The sequence below is a fragment of the Homarus americanus genome, unplaced genomic scaffold (genome assembly GCF_018991925.1).
Source record: "Homarus americanus isolate GMGI-L3 unplaced genomic scaffold, GMGI_Hamer_2.0 scaffold53233, whole genome shotgun sequence".
Taxonomy (NCBI): domain Eukaryota; kingdom Metazoa; phylum Arthropoda; class Malacostraca; order Decapoda; family Nephropidae; genus Homarus; species Homarus americanus.
In genome coordinates this window covers 5,165,228-5,183,155 of record NW_024751660.1, presented here as the reverse complement: position 1 = coordinate 5,183,155, position 17,928 = coordinate 5,165,228, and the positions used below count along the sequence as shown (strand labels likewise).

Here is a 17,928-nt window from a genome sequence, read left to right as displayed (position 1 = left end):
CTGTGAAAGATAACATCCTCCATTATGAATGATCAGCAAACATTTCAAAACATGAGACCAATCTTATGCCAAATACTGGGTGAAACTCATCTTCCAGTGGCACACGTCCAGCTCCACTAACACACAAGAAACTCAACTCTTTACCTCCCGGGGATTTAATTATTTTTATTTATTATAATTTATACCACTTACAACTATCTTCGGCCATCTTAGTACAGAAGGAAACCGCTACACGACCAACACCCAAAACTCTTCCCTGTATTGCACATACATAGGGGACCATAAGTCATATTGCTATTTACTACCACAAAAACCGATCCCATTCTCTGGACACTCCATCTAAAAGAGAAGTAGGTGTTTCTAGTGGTCAGTGTAACCCCTCAGGTGACCATGTAGGCTAGTGTAGCAACTCATGGGAATATATCAACCATGTTTAGGTTGTTTATACCAAAGAAAAATAAGATTAATTAATATACTACACTGGCTAGTAAGTTTTTGTGGTAATAGATAAGTAAATGTCAAAGGCAGAAACACACAACAGAAAATAAAAATAAAATTAGATTAATGGAAAGCCTTAGTGTCCTCATATAATTGGAACAATGGTTTATTTATAGTCTTCTAAAAAAAGTAATGGGGAGTTTCCCGCGCAAAGTGACCAAGGTTGAATAATGACCTCGTGTTCAACACCTGTAAACACGAACAATTCCTGGTGATTATATTGTGCATTAGTCGCAAAACAGGCTCTCTGATGTTGCGTAATGATAGTCTTAGTCAAGTGCTGTAGGGTATTGGTTGTTGATTCATTTGTAACAGTCCTTACCATCTTCCTCCGTTTTCTATTTTACTACCACCTGAAAATAACAGAAAATCATAGAAAACGGCAACTCCTAGGTAACATAATTATGTCCCGCCTTTATAAACATATTTTTTTATATAACAAAAAAACCCCAAGTAACAACAAATATTAAAATAACAGCTTATATAATACTATAAACAAATATAAGTGGTGTTAAAAAAGATTATCCTAAGGTTTAAATTTGGCGGTAACTTAGGCCGCCATCTTTGGTTCTCCAGACCCGGATGCTTTACTTGTTGTATGTCACACCAAAGACCACGCGTTCCCGCCATAATTTTACACAATGTCTGATAACGCTGTAAGTACAGTAATTTCTCCCCTCTCCTGCCTAAGAAAACCTTGATGATATCCTCTTCGGTCATTAAGTAAAGGTGATAGGTTAATATTGCCGACGAAATTAGGTGAATAACGTGATTTTCTTCTCCCCCCCAGGACGCCAAGCCAGAGGGCGAGGGAAACGAGTACATCAAACTTAAAGTTGTAGGACAAGTAAGTTTAGCTGTGTTTGTTAATGATATGCTTGATATTTATGAGAGGAATAATGTGTAATAATAATATTGTAATTATACGTAGGGTAAGTTAGGGTTCGGCCACGCCACTTGTGCTCTGCCAGCTCTAAACACTGTGTGCCACCCTACCTGTGTTAGGACCTTCTGCCCTATAGTTGTTTTAGGGCTGGGAGGGCTCACACAATATGATATGTGTATTTGTCTTGCCAGCTTTTTCAATTTGTGCCATTTCCTTACAATTTTCAGTGAATTATTTGATTGGCAACACAACCAAGTTAATATTTAGCATAGGCTAAACCTAATATAGGTAAAATCTAACCTAACTGGGGGGGGGTGTGAGGGCTTCGGCTCCCAAACCCCCTCCCCGTTTTGGAGGGGGTTAAATTTTTAAGATTCCCTGGATGATAAAACTAAAATTAATACCCCAATATAACCTGAAACGACACCATGTTAGCATTTTGGCAAAAGTGTTGAGTAACATTTAATTTGTAATATAAGAAGATTTGCACCTAAACTAGTTATGTTACATATTTTGTTAAAGAAATGTTAAGAAAGGCTTATTTTAGGGCACAGGTATGGCAGCCTAATGCATATAAGAACATAAGAATGGAGGAAACTGCAGCGGGCCTATTGGCCCATACTGGGCAGTCCCGTTTACACCCAACCCCTATTGCTCATATAAGCATCCAACCTATGTTTGAAGCTATTCAGCGTATTCGAGTTAATGATGATATTTGGTAACTTGTTCCATTCATCCACTACTGTTTCCAAACCAGTGTTTACCGATTTCCCGCCTAAATCTAAATTTGTCTAATTTAAAACCATTGTTACGAGTTCGCTCCTGGTTGGATAGTTTGAGTACCTTTGTAATGTCCCCTTTGTTTAGCCCTGCCTTCCACTTATACACCTCTATCAGGTCGCCCCTCGCTCTACGTCTCTCGAGGGAGTGCAAATTAAGATGCTTTAACCTGTCTCTATACTCAAGGTTCCTAATGCCCGGGATTAGTCTTGTCATTCTCCTCTGAATTCTTTCCAAGGATTCTATATCCATTCTGTAATACGGTGACCAGAACTGAACTGCGTAATCCAAGTGTGGTCTCACAAGAGCAAGAACCAGTTTTAGGATGCGTGGTGGGCAGCCTATACAATGATAGTTACTAAGATGGCCTTCTTTCTGACTAACCTAACCAACCCTATTCTATAACCTAACCATTAACAATACAGTCCATCAATACGGCTGCTGTACCTATATCCAATGTGATTTTTGGCGCATGGCTGCTGTACCTGTATCCACTATGCTCTTTTATGCTCACATGTTTAGAAAATTAATGGGTAATAGTCGAGCAGACCGTTAGCATTCAAAGGACTTTAAAAAAAATCTTATTTTTTACAGGTGTTGTTTGGATGATAAAAATGATGCAATGTTTCCTTGCATTATGTTTTTATTTTTTATTTCTCTATGATCATAAATCACCATTTGTGGGGCAGGGCATGAAAGACGAGGTAAATTATGGGGTAAAACGGCAAAAAAAATATCATATATCTACGTGTTTTGTTGGCCAAGAAATAAATATTGCTCCAATATTTCTTGTGTTTTCCTTGCCGTAAACTACAATATAAATGTGTGATTTTGGTGTTTTTAAACATAAACAGTAATGACGGAAGCTCTATTTGGGGGTTTAATTACCATAAATATTGGTTTGATTGTCTTGTTTTCAATGGAATCTTGGGGGACAAAGTCTCTGGTTAGCTTAGGTATAGTTCCTAGGTTCTATGGCTAGTTTAGGTTTGGTAAATACTGAGATGACAGAAACTAAAATTTTACCTTATAGACTTCTTCCCGGTTTGCGTGTATCAACTGCGCACATCCCCCCCCCCCCCTTTTTTTCTTCACACAATTGGTTAAGTTACAGGTTTTGGCAATAGCTGACAGGTTGTTTTGGGTATTTTTCTGGTCCCTAACCTAACAAATATATATATATATATATATATATATATATATATATATATATATATATATATATATATATATATATATATATATATATATATATATATTAGGAAGTTAGGTTAATTTTTTTGTGATAATTTGTCAAATGTAGAGGGTTTTTAAAAAAATTGGATGCGTTCATGTGCAGGTGACGAAACGTCTCTGATGTAAACAGTAGATAAGTGGTTGTGTTTGGGATGGAAAATTGTAAAATAATATTATGGGAAGCTTACTCCTTCCCATTTTGTGGGACTTACGAGATATGAGTTTTTATCTTTAGAATAATTTCTCAAGTTGCTGGTTAAAAGGGTGCTACTGTTGTAAATTATTACCCATAATACTTTAGAATCATAACTTGATACATTTGTAATATGAACTGTATATAATTACTTTGGTTAGTTCCTGCTAAAATTCTAGTTTGTTGAGGTTCAGAGGCAACTTCATACTTCTTCCTGTATTATGACTATTTTCCACTCGTGTATGGGTTAACTCTGTGATTACCTAATGGCAGCTCTCTATGCATGGTCTCTTGCAGCCTCTCTCATCAGGTACATATCTCTGAGGTAATTTCTTACATCTTCCCACGTCATTATTAATCTACCTTTTGGGGGTCTCCCCCTCCATATTCTCAACCTGCCTAATCGCCTCAGTCTGCCTCTACACAGAACCTCACCAATGCGCTCTGAACAAGGTTTTTTATGTTGAACAAGCCTATCCACACTAATGTACAGTACTTTTGGCTATCCAGTACTTAGTCATTCTAGTGCACTCAAGCTACCTTTTTATTTTATTGTGTTGAAGACAACTTCTATGTTGGTCACAGTCATTATTGTGCTTGAAATATTGTTATACAAATTATTACCAGCAACCTTTCCATACAAATGCCTTCAGCAACTGTTACAATGTACCTTATCATTTATCCGAATCACCTTAACCTAACCTAAGTAAAAGATATTACATCTTAGTTTAGGGTGGTTCATGATTTTATGATAATGATTTACTGTAGCAGTCACTGCAAGTATTAAAGTGGAAAGGTCGCTGTTAAGCATTTTAAAGTACAGTGGTCCCTCGATTAACGAGCACAATTGGTTCCACAGAGTCAGTCGTTAACTGATTCTATTATTTCAATGGGATATTGGTGTAATTAGTTCCAACTCACAGAAAAGGTATACACAAAATACTGTATACCGGTAATAGAATTAACAAAACATTAAATATAAACAAAATACAGTACTGTACGCTAATAAATAAAAAACAATAGAATACTATATTTTAACTTACTTTGAGGTGTGCATGTCGTATTCCCGGCGGCTTTGTTTACATAGCAAACAGCTGATTGTAGAGGCAGTTGATGATGCCATGCCATATACTTTACAGAGTGCATTGGCTCTAATGCCTTCTTTGTATTTCTTAATAATTTCTGCACTGTATATTGTCAATATGTTAACTAAATTTCAGAATGGCCAATAATTTTAATGTAAAAAGGCAAAAATATTAGAGACCAACAAACTTGATGCTTACTCCACTGTAAACAACGTTAAACTGAGAAGAGTTGGCAGGCAATTCGATCAGCTGATGGGCGCACAAAAACTGTACCTTGTACTGTATATATTATCAATATGTGAACTAAATTTCAGAATGACCAATAATTTTAATATAAAAAATGCAAAAATATTCAAGAGCACAACTTTCTCTATTTACTCCACTGGAAACAAATGTAAACATAGAACCGATAACTGTATTGGCAGACTAGCCGATTAGCTGATGCGCGCAACAAAGCGTGTTTCTCGTAAGGCTGTCGTTGATCGAACTGAAAATCCTTATGGGAGCTAATTCGTTAACCAAAATCTCATAAATTGAACCGCTTGTTAATGGAGGGACTACTGTATATTACAGTAGGCATACACTGTTCTCTCTGCTATGCATTGTACGTAAGGTACTTTCACATTTACTGTATGTATATATGCAACTGTACAATAATCACTTGTCCCATCTTAACACTGTTTTAACAGTAGTCTTTGCCAGTTATATACCGGTACAGTACTGCATAACACACATATTTGAAAACGGCAGCAAACAAGCTTGCACAATGGCAGCACCATTGATGCCAGAGATTAAGATAGGCTGCAAGATACATTAGCCAATCATAGGCATCCCATGTAGTCACACATGACAGTACTGTAGTAGCTAATCACATCACATGAGTATTGAGCCTATGACCTAACTTCTTCATGCAGCTATCCCACCCATGTGCTAGGCACATGATACAATCGCTCAGAAGTTCATTCGAATGCTCAGAATGGAAAGATGGTTTGGCAATTTCTCGGGATTTTAATTTTTCCGGTATTTAAGATTCCGGCTATCCGAGATATTACTGCATACAATGTCAACAAACTAATTACAAAATTAGAAACTGAAAATACCAAGGTCAGCACAAGGAAGACATCGGAGCAATGCTATTTCTTTGTATAAAACTCCTTAATAGAAATATTATCAAACTTCCATTATGTAAATTTCTCCAAGTTGGGATCCATGCCAGTCCCTTCCTGGATCTCTTGATCAGTGAATGTGAGGTGATGAGCCAGCCACTAAAATGTTGATTGGTTCTGTTGTTTGGCAACTTCATTCTGCTATGTTGACTAAATCATCTGGTCAGTACAGTACCTCCACATGAACTTGAGCAGCTGTCACACAACTTCTTCCAAACCCTCGAGGCTCTAGAATTCATATTATTTGAAGGTGTGTTTGCACTGCTGCTACAAGGCCTTCCAAACTCCTTTCTTGGTGTTTGTCTCGAGTTCAGCGCAACTGAATGGAGGATGTATACCAGAACTGAACAGGTAGTTGGTCGGTTACTGTACATCAATAGCGTCAAGCAAGTGAGGAAAGGTCCACCTCAAATAAAACAGTGTTGCAGTCACTCCCATATCCATTGGTTGAGTAAATTAATTGGTGGGGTGGCTTAAATGTGATTCAGTTATTAGGGTGCAGGTCATTTAGCTGTGTAGAATAACTTGGAACATTATCAAGGGGTAAGGCTTCAAATTTGTGCTTAATTCACAACAGTAGCACTCCACCTCATAAAAATACTATAATTCACATGTCATTCTTCCAAGCCTTGTATTTTTTATTGGTTCACCAATGAACAAATAGGGTATGGGTGTACAGTATAGGCTATAACACCCTTGAAAGCCCAGAGATTTGGGGAATGGTACCTAAGTTCTGTAGGAAAGCTGTCTTTATACAATGTGGTTTACATGTGTTCTGGGGGATATGTTTTCTTGTGATGTAGTGCATCCAAAATGGTGAGTTGAGAAATGCAAAGCAGCTGAATATTTGCAAAATAGCTTGGTGCAGATGAAATTTGGGTAAAAAGTACAGTATCTGAGGTTCAGGAAATAAAATTTTACATCATGCTGATTCTAGAAGTAGTCTAGTGGCTCAAGATGCAGATCAATGCTCCTATAATTTATATTTTTAATTCAGTTTGATGTTTTATGCCACCTTTAAATCATAAACTACATTGTGATTCTTTCATTGGTTGCCCAATTTATTCTTAAATTCTTTCATGACTGAGGGAATTAGGGTGGCAAAGTTAGATTGTTGGACATTTCTTATTGGGTTCAAAAATCATTCAGTCAGTGCTATATATCATTGAATGATTGCTTTACCTAGCTCATCGTTAAACTGTTGTGGAATTATATATACAAGGGCTGTACCATTAGAAGTTTGATATGACTGGTGATAAGTTTAGGCAGCTTAGGTAACCATGCTAAATGAGTTTCCAATATGTCAGGTGGTAGGATGATGATGTCTGTATACTAAAATAATTTTGCATAGTTATATACATACAAGGTACTAATTTTATATACCTGTAGTTTGTTTCATTGTAACAGTACCTCCTTTAACAGGATTCCAATGAGATTCACTTTCGTGTGAAAATGACAACACAAATGGGCAAGTTAAAGAAATCATACAGTGAACGTGTGGGCGTCCCAGTAGCTTCGCTTCGCTTTCTCTTTGATGGACGACGTATTAACGATGAAGAGACGCCTAAAGCGGTGAGTTAACTTCCCTAATTATTGGTGTATTATGATGCATTAAGTACTCATCATTAAATATCTTTCCTTCATGGGACAATTTTCTTTTGTTCTTCCTGAGTTCCTAGGGATTTTATTTGTCTTTTCTCTGACTAGTGTTGACAAAGTCTAGTAAAATTAAATATCCTTCTGCTTCCGTATTTTCTTTGCTATGGAGAGGAGGAGAGTTAGAATACCATGTAGGTGGTCACTTCTATTGGCTCTGTTGTAAGTTGGGAGTATATCATGGTGGTCATGTCACAAGTGACTTGCAAGTGAAAGGCCACTTGTCATTCCTGACAATGGGCTGAAGGACCATTGCTGTTATACAGCAATGGGTTCAATTTTTAAAATGGGAACAGAATAATTCTCTTCACTCAGTCCTTCAAGAGAGCTCAGGTTCTCAACTGGCTACAGCCATGTTAATATTGTTATTTTTATCCACTCTGTATCTGTATTTTTCTAGCCTAATAAACGGTTTCAATATCAATATACGAGCTAGATCCAAAGATTCCCTGATATAATGTCAAAAATTCTGCAGAAAATTTTAAACCAAACATCAGGACTTGGTTCATTTTGATCTTGACTATCATAAGCCATAATCTTCAGGGGGACTGCAAGTTATTCTCGTTCAGAAGGTGAAATAAAGCCCAAGATAAACTTTTCTCAGCTCAACTGATAAGATAAAGTCTTAAGAGCCAATCATTCATGGTTCAACAGATGAGATAAAGTCTGAGAATAAACTGTTTGAATACTCAGATGACTACTTTGGTATATCTTACATTATGCATTGGCTTTATTTGAATTTTGCTACAGCTATGCACACGTGATGTACATGTGCATATGGAGTTTTGAAGCAGCTACAGTGGTTTAATTGGGGAGACCCACATGGGTGCATATAGTTTTATCATTTTGCAACCCTGCCTTGCCAGCTAACAGGGTGCTTCGAAGTTCTGCGTGGGGTTCCCACTCTGTAAAAGTGCATTGGCAATAGGAAGGGTGTCCAGCTGTAAAAATTATTTAAATTTGCCTGTGGCAAACTGGACACCATGTCTTCAAGTAATCATGGCTAACACATGCAATCAAAATAGCATAAAATACATCATTGATTCTAGACCTGCCACAAATGCTTTATTTTACTCATGCAATATTGGATTTGTGCATGTTACACGAGATGCTAGGTTGGTATTGAAAACAATACAATATCGTTATCACTTCATACGTGTGTGGTTTGTGAACTCAACTTTAGGCTGCAGTGGGAGCGGAAGACTTTGCAGCATTGTAACCTATAGACGTGGCAGCACTGGCAGTGGGCACAAGCTGGCAACAACATGAGCCTGCTCTCGCCTGCCCGCTGTCAGTGCGGCCACGGCCTTGCACTTTTCACTGGCTTTCTTTATTACATGCCACATTTTTTTTAACAAATGGACTTGTGCACATGGGGCTAATCTTCAGATGGTCCATTAAGGCCAGAATTTTGAATGGTCCCAGTCTTCACAACATGAATTGTTTTGTGTAAACTCAAATTTATGACAATTTATTCATGGTTATTATTTTAAATGAATCCTGTAATTTAACTTATAATAATTGGGTAATGATATTGAATGTCCCACAGGAAATACAGTACAGTATTTTCATGAATGGGGTATCAAGTGTGATAAGAAGCAAAGAAAGTTTGGTAAAAAGAGAGAGGGAATGCAAATGGCAGGGGTCAGCTGCTGTATGGTGGGAAATTGAAAAGGAAAGTTTCAAATGTTAATGGGTGTTTGACAGCGAGCTGACAGGTATTGGCCAAGATGTGAGGTGAAAGACCATTAAAACTGATCAAAATTCTTTGGTGGTTTGGAAGAAAAGTCTACAGTATTGGGGGTACTGTATATGAAAGGTCATTGCCCTTGATTATGGAAAGTGTCGATGTAACACATCAAAATTTATGAAGGAATTGTAATGAAATAAGCAAAGAAAGTATTAAAATTAATGTAGTCTATGTAAATCTAACTTTGTTTATATAGTATATAGAATAATTTTATTTAAAAAAATTATCTTTTCAGCTGGAAATGGAAAATGATGACGTAATTGAGGTTTACCAGGAACAGACCGGCGGCCATTGATGTAACACATTCCTGCGAGTGTAGGACTAAGGCTATGTTAGGTTAAGGAAGTTTATTTTTTGCCACACAAGTACCTTTATTTTTTCCTCCACCTGACTGAAAAGGGATTAGCACAGATCCAGCTATGTGCTCTTAAATTTTTTTTTTTTTTCCTTCAAATTATACTGGTCCAGCTAAATGCGCCAACTTTTAATTAATTCAATTTATTTTATTTTATTTTTACAACTTGCACAGACCCAGCTAAGTGGTTTTAGGTAGAATTTTGTATGAGTGTACTGTGTAAATGCAGTTCATAGTATTAGAATTTACTTACAAATTGAAAGCCAACTCCCTTAATTGTGATACTCCCCTGCGTGGATGGTGCAAGTATGCTTCTCAAGTCATAATTGTTCTGATATATAAAGTGAATTGTAGATGAATTTTTGTCCATGGTCATGCTTTGGATGATTTATTGTCTTAAAATTTAGTGGTGAACAATATTGGTGGGCCATCTATAGCTCAGAGAGCAGGTCTATCACAGTTGATTTATTTTTGCCAGAGAAGAATAACCTGATGTTAGATAAGGTTGTCAACAATTAGCAAATAGTTACCTCGTGTGAATGTCTTAACATTGTATTAGATGCAGCTGGACATCTTTATTGCTGAGAAAGAAAATAGACTCTATGAGTTTTATGTGTAATTCTTATTCAAATACATTCTGAATTTGCCCCTTGTACAAGTTTTCTCTTTCCTGATACAAGGCCAGTGTAACTAAAATAGCAGGAAAAGTGGATGTTCATCAATATTTGAACTACTGTACTGTAATTAGATAATTTTGCCTTTCTTATTTTAGATGTACTGTACAGTATTCTTATATTAATTACTTTTGTGAAATGAATTATGCCCATTGTCATCAATAGTAAAAAATTCTTTCAGTACTGTACATCAATACACAGTATTATATGTACCACAAGGATTTTGGACATTTTATGAAAATTACATTTAGACATCCCACCTACAGTAGGATGATGCCACAAGACAAGTGGTTGCAAAATTTGTGTTATGTCAGTTAATGGTGATAATAATACTGTACTTGTCTTCTCATTCCAAATATTTCTGTACTGTATTAACCAATTGAAATTTTGTACAGCCAAACACTTTTTGGCTGCACTCCTTGGTGAATAAAACCATCCAGCATTAACCAAATACTGTACAGTAAAATATTAATGGCTTGTTTAATTAACACAGAGCCTATGTATCAACCAGTGGCAATAATGTACAACTGGAAATGTTATTTCACTTTACTTTTTCTACTGATGCACACACACACTATTAACCTTTAGCAATGATACATATTTGAAATTACATTCACTACCTTATCTGCATGGACCACCACATAGAACCTACACGAGTGACCTCTGGCAGTGAGGAAATTTTTTCAACTGCTTCAGGGGTACTTAACTCCTGGGCTATGGTCGGCAATGCCCCCATTCAGGAACATTAAAAAACGCAAATAAAAAGTATTCTTACAAACTGGTCATGAATGATATAAACAGGAAATAAATAAATATCCTTAACACGGGTTGGCAACATCGGGGCTAAGGAACATTGAAAATGTTAGTGAAGTGGCATGGATTGGTGATGTGACCCAGTAGAAGTGAAGTAAATGACACTAATTTGTAGGCAGTTTGAAGTACAGGACACTTACTTTTCTATGTCATTACTATTTTCACTATTCACAATAATTATTACTGCTCCAGTAATTGATCACAATACTAGACATGTGGTTTGGGGGGAGGGGGTCAAAATAGTGATGTGAGTCACGTCCAAGAGTGAGATGCCTACATCTCAAAAGCTGAGACGAGACTAGGAGTCTCATGTGAGTGAAAGATAAATACCTACAATATATGGCAACATAATCTAGTCAGGACTGCCCATTTTATTCAAACAGGCCAGGGAAAGATCAAAATGTCAAGTGACATGACCCAAAGCCTAGGGGTTAACTGCATGTAATTTTTATAATTGTAGTTTAATTTTGGTTTCAAAATATTTTAACTAGTTTTATTTATATCGTGTCATAGTTTTAACCTATGATTTTCCTCATTGCCAGAGGTCACTATTGTAGGTTGTGTGTGGCTGTCCACAACTTTAGTCCTGGAGTGTACATTACATACAGTTCATGCATAGGTTCAGCGACCTTTTGCAAATGGTAGTGTAATTAACATAGGCCTAGTCGTTACTGAATTCTTGTGCATTTGGGAGAATTTTGCAACAATCATTTTGGTGTACACTTTAGCAATGTACCTGACATATATTTGCATTATAGCCAGGGGTACTGAACAAAGAAAGTGACAGCTATTATGTCTGGGGAGTTACTGCAAGGGCAACCATATAAGAAAGGACATAGCCTGGTGTATTGAGAAGAAATTATGAGTCACTACAGCATGTTGTTTTATGCCACAGTACAACATTTGGATGTTGAAACACTGCATACACTTAAAAATATATAGTTCGGAATTTTGTGTTGTACCACACCATTACATTGAAATTAAAGAATAATTTACAGTCCAGCAGATAATTAATATTTTGGAAAATAATTTTTCATGACTACAGTACTGTATTACACTGAGAAAAAATGCAATTTCAGTACAGTGTAAGGGATTAAAAAATACAGGGCCTCAAGATTCCTGCACCTACTACATGGTTGTAACAGGCATTCAGGTTTGATATTACTGTGAAGCCCCCAATAATACAAATATTTGCTTCATTAAACAAATCAGTGGTACAAGTCAGTTTGTTAGCAGTTATATGGAGACTAGTTATTGCATTGTCATTAGTAGAATGATATTTTTGAAGGAAGAATATGAGGGTAATTTTGGGTGACTCAATGATAAGCTTAGTCTGTATGGTTGGTTTATTAACAATGAGGTAGAATCCTTGCCAATCTCCTGACAGTAGCAATTTTTCACCAGCATCTCCTCGCACTAACGCCCGTATTATTAAACTACATCTTCCCTTGAAGATGGTCGTCGTGTTTCAATCCGAATTTTAAACTAAATGAGTCATAAGGAACACCGCATTAACGGGATGGTGTGGCGGTAAAATTAGCTAATTCCAATAAAAAAAATTTATAATATTGGAATTAGTTAATTTTACCGCCACACCACCCCGTTAAGTACTGTACTGTGGAGTCCCTCAGGACCCATTTAGTTTAAAACTCAGGTTTAAACACGACGACCCTCTTCGAGGGAAGATGATGTTTAATAATAAGGGCGTGAGACTTCTCCATTCAAATTCTTCCCCACAGTACTAATCTACACCAGACCTCCCCCACTAAATAATAAGAGTGGCTTTTCATCCTGGAAATGATGGAAGACTGAGAATTTATTTAAAGAAATTTGATGTAAACTCCAAAATTAGGGAATTGTAGAGGAAAAAATAAATTTGTTTGCAGTGAGAAGAAAGACGACAACTGTGTGGACTAAAGTTGCTCCCACCCAAAATCAGAAGAACCAGTGCAAGCATAAAATGGAAGTAGAGTACAGGTAGTTCTGCTATAACGCGATAATTGTGTTCTTGTAAAATATCGTGTTATAGAAAATCGCGTAATAGAAATAACAGGGCTTATGGAGAAAATAGAGTTAGGTGCAGATTACTCGAAATCGAAAAAATTTAGTAGTTAGTCTAACACAAAGGATAGCACAGTCTAAATAAATGTTACATTCATATCTAATAATGAAATCATACAGTAAATGTAACACTTTACTTGATGGGGTAGAAGGGTGATTTTGAGGTTGATAAAATCGAGCTTCTCTTCAAGTGTTATATCCTTTCTTTTACGATCATCACCAGGAATTCTATCACCAGAACGCTTCTTGTTGATATTCTTCTTTACTATATTCACAGTTAATACAGTGGGGTATGCTATAACGAACGGATTCTACTATGAATATTCCTATAACGAACAGTTTTACCTATAAAATTGAGAATGCTATAACGAACGAAACTCCTACAACGAACATTATTTAATTATTTTTTTTTTTCTAATTTATTTTTTTTTTATTACAAATATTAATGATATTCTTTATTTCAGGGGTTTAGATGCATCTTTATGCACTTTTTTACAATTTTATATTATATTTTTCAGTGTTAAGTAGTTGTATTTGGGGGCCTGGAACGGATTAATCCTATAACGAACGAATGCTATAACGAACAAGGTTCTAGAACCAATTAGATTCGTTATAGCATACCCCACTGTACCACAAAATTTGAGAAATAGTAAGCAAAAATCGCGTTATAGCAAACAAGCGTTCGCGTTATACAAATATCGTTCCTAATTCATAAATCGCGTTAGAGCAAATTCGCGTTATCAAAACACGCGTTATAGCATAAATCACTGTACAGTAAGTCCTCGTATAACGTCGCCCCGATTAACTTTGTTTCGGTACGTCACTATTCTTTAGATACCAATAATTCGGATAACGTCCCAACAACTCAATTTAACGTTATCACGGACTACTTTTTATGGAGCATCACCCTCTCTCATCTTGCCGCGCTACTCTCTTGGGAGGATGCAGCAGGGTCTACCATTAGACAGCACATTATGCTTCCAATATCTTCCCAGGTAATAGTACCTCCCTGTTTGATAGCTGCCTTCTACCGTTAGCGAGGTTATCCTAAAACTACAGTATATCTTGCCCTTGTGAGACCTCACTTGGATTACGTGGCTCAGTTCTGGTCACCGTACTTCAGAATGGATGTAGTATCCCTAAAAAGCATTCAGAGGAGGATAATGAGATTAATCTCGGGCATTAGGAACCTTGAGTACAGAGACAGATTAAAGCATCTTAATTTGCACTCCCTCGAGAGACGTAGAATGAGGGGCGATATGATCGAGGTGTATAAATGGAAGTCGGGACTAAACAAAGGTGATATACTGTATCAAAGGTACTCAAACTATCCAACAAGGAGCGAACTTGTAACAATGGGTCTTAAATTAGACAAATTTTGATTTAGGTGCGAGATAGGTAAACATTGGTATGGAAATAGAGTAGTGAATGAGTGGAACAAGTTACACAACTTCATCATTAACTCGAACACACTGGATACCTACAAATATAGTTTGGACAGATATATGAGCGATAGGAGTTGGGTGTAAACGGGGCTGCCAATAGGCCCATTGCAGTTTCCTCCATTCTTATGCCTTTCCGCATACCATTGGAATGTCTGGTCTGAGAGATATGACTTGATCTGTGTACAATAAAAATACCATAATTCTTCCCCCCACATTTCGAAATCCCTCGTAATTCATAATTTTTTTGTTAAGAATTATATTTTTTAAATTTTTGTAATATTTACAACAAATAGGAAATATGAGATACTGTACAGTAAAAAAAAAATTATTTCCCAGCTTTAAAATATGCCTTGTTTAGAAAACAATCTGGATACTCTAGGTTGAGAAAGACTATTTTTTTTTATTTTCTGTCTCTAGGTGTTGAGGACAACAGCTTCCAAAAACCCTTAGAAACATTAATGAAATGACAGTAATATTTATTGAGGTGAGCAGACTTCATGTGCATTGTGGTGATATCTCCATTAGTCGGAACAATTGGTGCGGAGCACTTCTGGGAATGAGAGATTTCCGGGTAATGAGACGACTCTCAAAGCCGGAAAAAAAAATTCCCTCATCCCCGGAATTTTCCTGAATTTTCTGGGTAATGGAAAAATGTTCTCGGGAGTTCCAGAAATTGACCATTACCGGTACATCATCTCTCGAACCCGGAAAATGTCCATCCCCGGAATTTTCTGGGTATCGGGAAAATTTTCTCTGAATTTTCTGAGTAAATTTCAATTCCAGCTATTGGAGAGTTCCGGGTTTGAGGGATTCCGGCTCAGGGAGATATTACTGTATATAAGGAGCTTATATACAAAGTACTGTAAACAGAAAACATGAACAGATCACATACTGAGAACCTGAAAAGCAAATACAAACAAACACTAATAAATCATAAATCACCTACTTTGGCAACCTCACCACATGTACCAAAATCCATACATCGTAACATCAAACAAACAGTGTTAGGAGTCGGATTCGATGACAACCTCACCATGAACTACCACATCAAGACAACGACACCGATCACAAATAAAACTACTGACATATACACCCAACACACCCCAGTTAGCAGCACCAACCAACACCAGATCATACAAAATAAATCACAGTGGTTCATACTCGACACACACTGGACATCCTTCACCATAAATGAACACAGCTCCAATCCACCACTAAACATCTACTGAAGTAAATTAGGTGACAAACAAATAGAAAACCTCCTAATCACCCACCACACTGACAAGAATACTTTGACAATATTATACTCCCATACAGATACAGACCCAATACACCATACCCACCCTATCTATACTAAAACACAGGGCCAGAGACACGGCCAGTATGTGGTGGCCTGGTGTGCCCCAGAGGTGGGATGAACCTTAATCTCTGGCAAGTGCATTTCTCACCAAGCAAGTACCCCACATTGTAGGATGAACCAGGCTGAGGCCACATTTATAGAGGGCAGCCTACATTCTCCCTTCCATATTCAACAAGAACAATAAGCTCTCACTAAAAAGCTCAATCTGCCACTCTTCCCCTCAGTCTCTACTCTATACTTGTCATGCTACGAATACCTTGAATTTTAAAACCAAGGATTCAAACCTCTCCCTCCCTCATTCTACAATGATATGCTCATCCTTTCCATGCTAAAAGCACTTCAACATTTTCAAGACCAAAGACTCAAAACTCTTCCTCTCCAACTCGCTCATACCATCTTACATAAGAGCTCAAGGACTTTACTTCCACCTTTCTCCAAACAACTCTACCACAAATCTACCTTTTGTTCTTCTTATCTTTATTGTGATGGTGTGGCCCCCAAGAACCCAGGGGGGTACGATCCCTGGCATTTTTAGGGGGGCTTGGGCTGCTTTCATGGCGGTGGCAGTCTCACAAAGAAAACCCAACCTTTCGTCCCTTCTGCTGCCGGGTTTGATTCTTGACTAGTAAGGTATTGTTTGTAACCTGAAGTCTGCGTACGGACTGTTGAGATACATTGGTAACTTTGTACTTTCTAGCTGTAGTCTGTAAAATGCTACTACGACCACATAGTTGACACAGGCACTCCCCAGTAGCAGCTCACATTACTTAAGAATAAGACGAATGAGCGAGCAGACTTTGTGTGAAATAAAACAAAGCCTAGAATGGACGAGCTGACGGTTATGGGTAATAATTTGTAATAGAAGTTTATAGTCCTGCTATAATAGTAGAGATAAGTTTATTTCTCTAGAAACAGGGCTGCCATTTGCAATGACGTCACCAGTTTCCCAGCAGATGACGTTCTCTATCAAACTCACAGCTGCAGTCGGAGGTAGTACAAAGGTGGCCTCTTTAGACCCCAAATGCCACGTTCAGGTAATTTTAACGAGTGTTTTTTTATGGTCCAAGTCATGGACATTTCATCGGTGAAGAAATGTGCCGTGAAAAGCTTCTTCAAACCTAGGTTGGATGGATATATGAACGATAGCAGTTGGGTGTAAACGGGACTGCCAAGTATGGGCCAATAGGCCCGCTGCAGTTTCCTCCATTCTTATGCTTACATGCACCATTATTGCCAAGTGCTAAGCTCCTCAACAGCTGATCTTTTAATTTGCCACCATGTAGTCACACACTTGTGCATCAGTTAACCACGCATAAATTTATGTCAAAAAATATGGGGGTGGCATAAGGTGTCTGGGTGTGATGTTGTGGTATTAATTAATAAAGAAGCAATATTGTATCATCAATGACAGTCGTTTGATGAGTAGTAGCGTACTACAATCATCGCTACTATTCATCAAACTACTGTACTGTCATTAACATTACAGTATTGTTTATTCATTAATTAATAGCCCAATAATACTACATTACACACACGTCCAACATCTAGTTTATAGTCTTTTGTGAGACACTATGAGTTGGAAGGAGGCAGGGAGCCTCTTTAGGTGTTTGTTTTATCCTTGGTAATATAAAATATTAAACACATTAGAAAAATATGATGTATAATTATGAATTTGATATCAAAATAACATGGCAAGCCAAATAATAAGACAATTTTTTCACCCAGACCACTCCACTGGGAGGAGGGTTGATGGCGGGTAAGCTTAGCCACTGCCAAATTTCCCTTTTTTTTCAGTATAGTACCAATACATTATAAAAAGTATTGTACTGTACTGTAATGTACATGAAGGGTACAGGTATTAATAAGCACAGATTATTACAGTAAACATATCTTTATTAATTAATAAAAAAATGAATAAATAAAAGTTATTACAATAGGAATGGTAGGGATGTGAAGAAGTAAGAGACGGG

At 37.1% G+C, this 17,928-nt stretch overlaps 1 protein-coding gene across 1 annotated transcript; it reads left to right on the top strand.

Annotated features, from left to right (window-relative positions):
• The first annotated feature begins 1,052 nt into the window (after window positions 1–1,052).
• LOC121854776 (small ubiquitin-related modifier-like) lies at window positions 1,053–10,258 on the top strand. Its single transcript, XM_042349554.1, has 4 exons — window positions 1,053–1,154; window positions 1,289–1,345; window positions 7,267–7,416; window positions 9,486–10,258. The coding sequence occupies exons 1-4, from the start codon at window positions 1,140–1,142 to the stop codon at window positions 9,543–9,545; spliced, it is 282 nt and encodes a 93-aa protein (XP_042205488.1). The 5' UTR covers window positions 1,053–1,139; the 3' UTR covers window positions 9,546–10,258.
• Window positions 10,259–17,928: the final 7,670 nt, after the last annotated feature.

Excerpts from the sequence above, each read along its gene's own strand:
- LOC121854776 (XM_042349554.1), top strand. Across the intron at positions 1,346-7,266 it reads AACTTAAAGTTGTAGGACAA|GATTCCAATGAGATTCACTT; the intron begins GTAAGTTTAGCT and ends CTCCTTTAACAG. Across the intron at positions 7,417-9,485 it reads ATGAAGAGACGCCTAAAGCG|CTGGAAATGGAAAATGATGA; the intron begins GTGAGTTAACTT and ends TTATCTTTTCAG.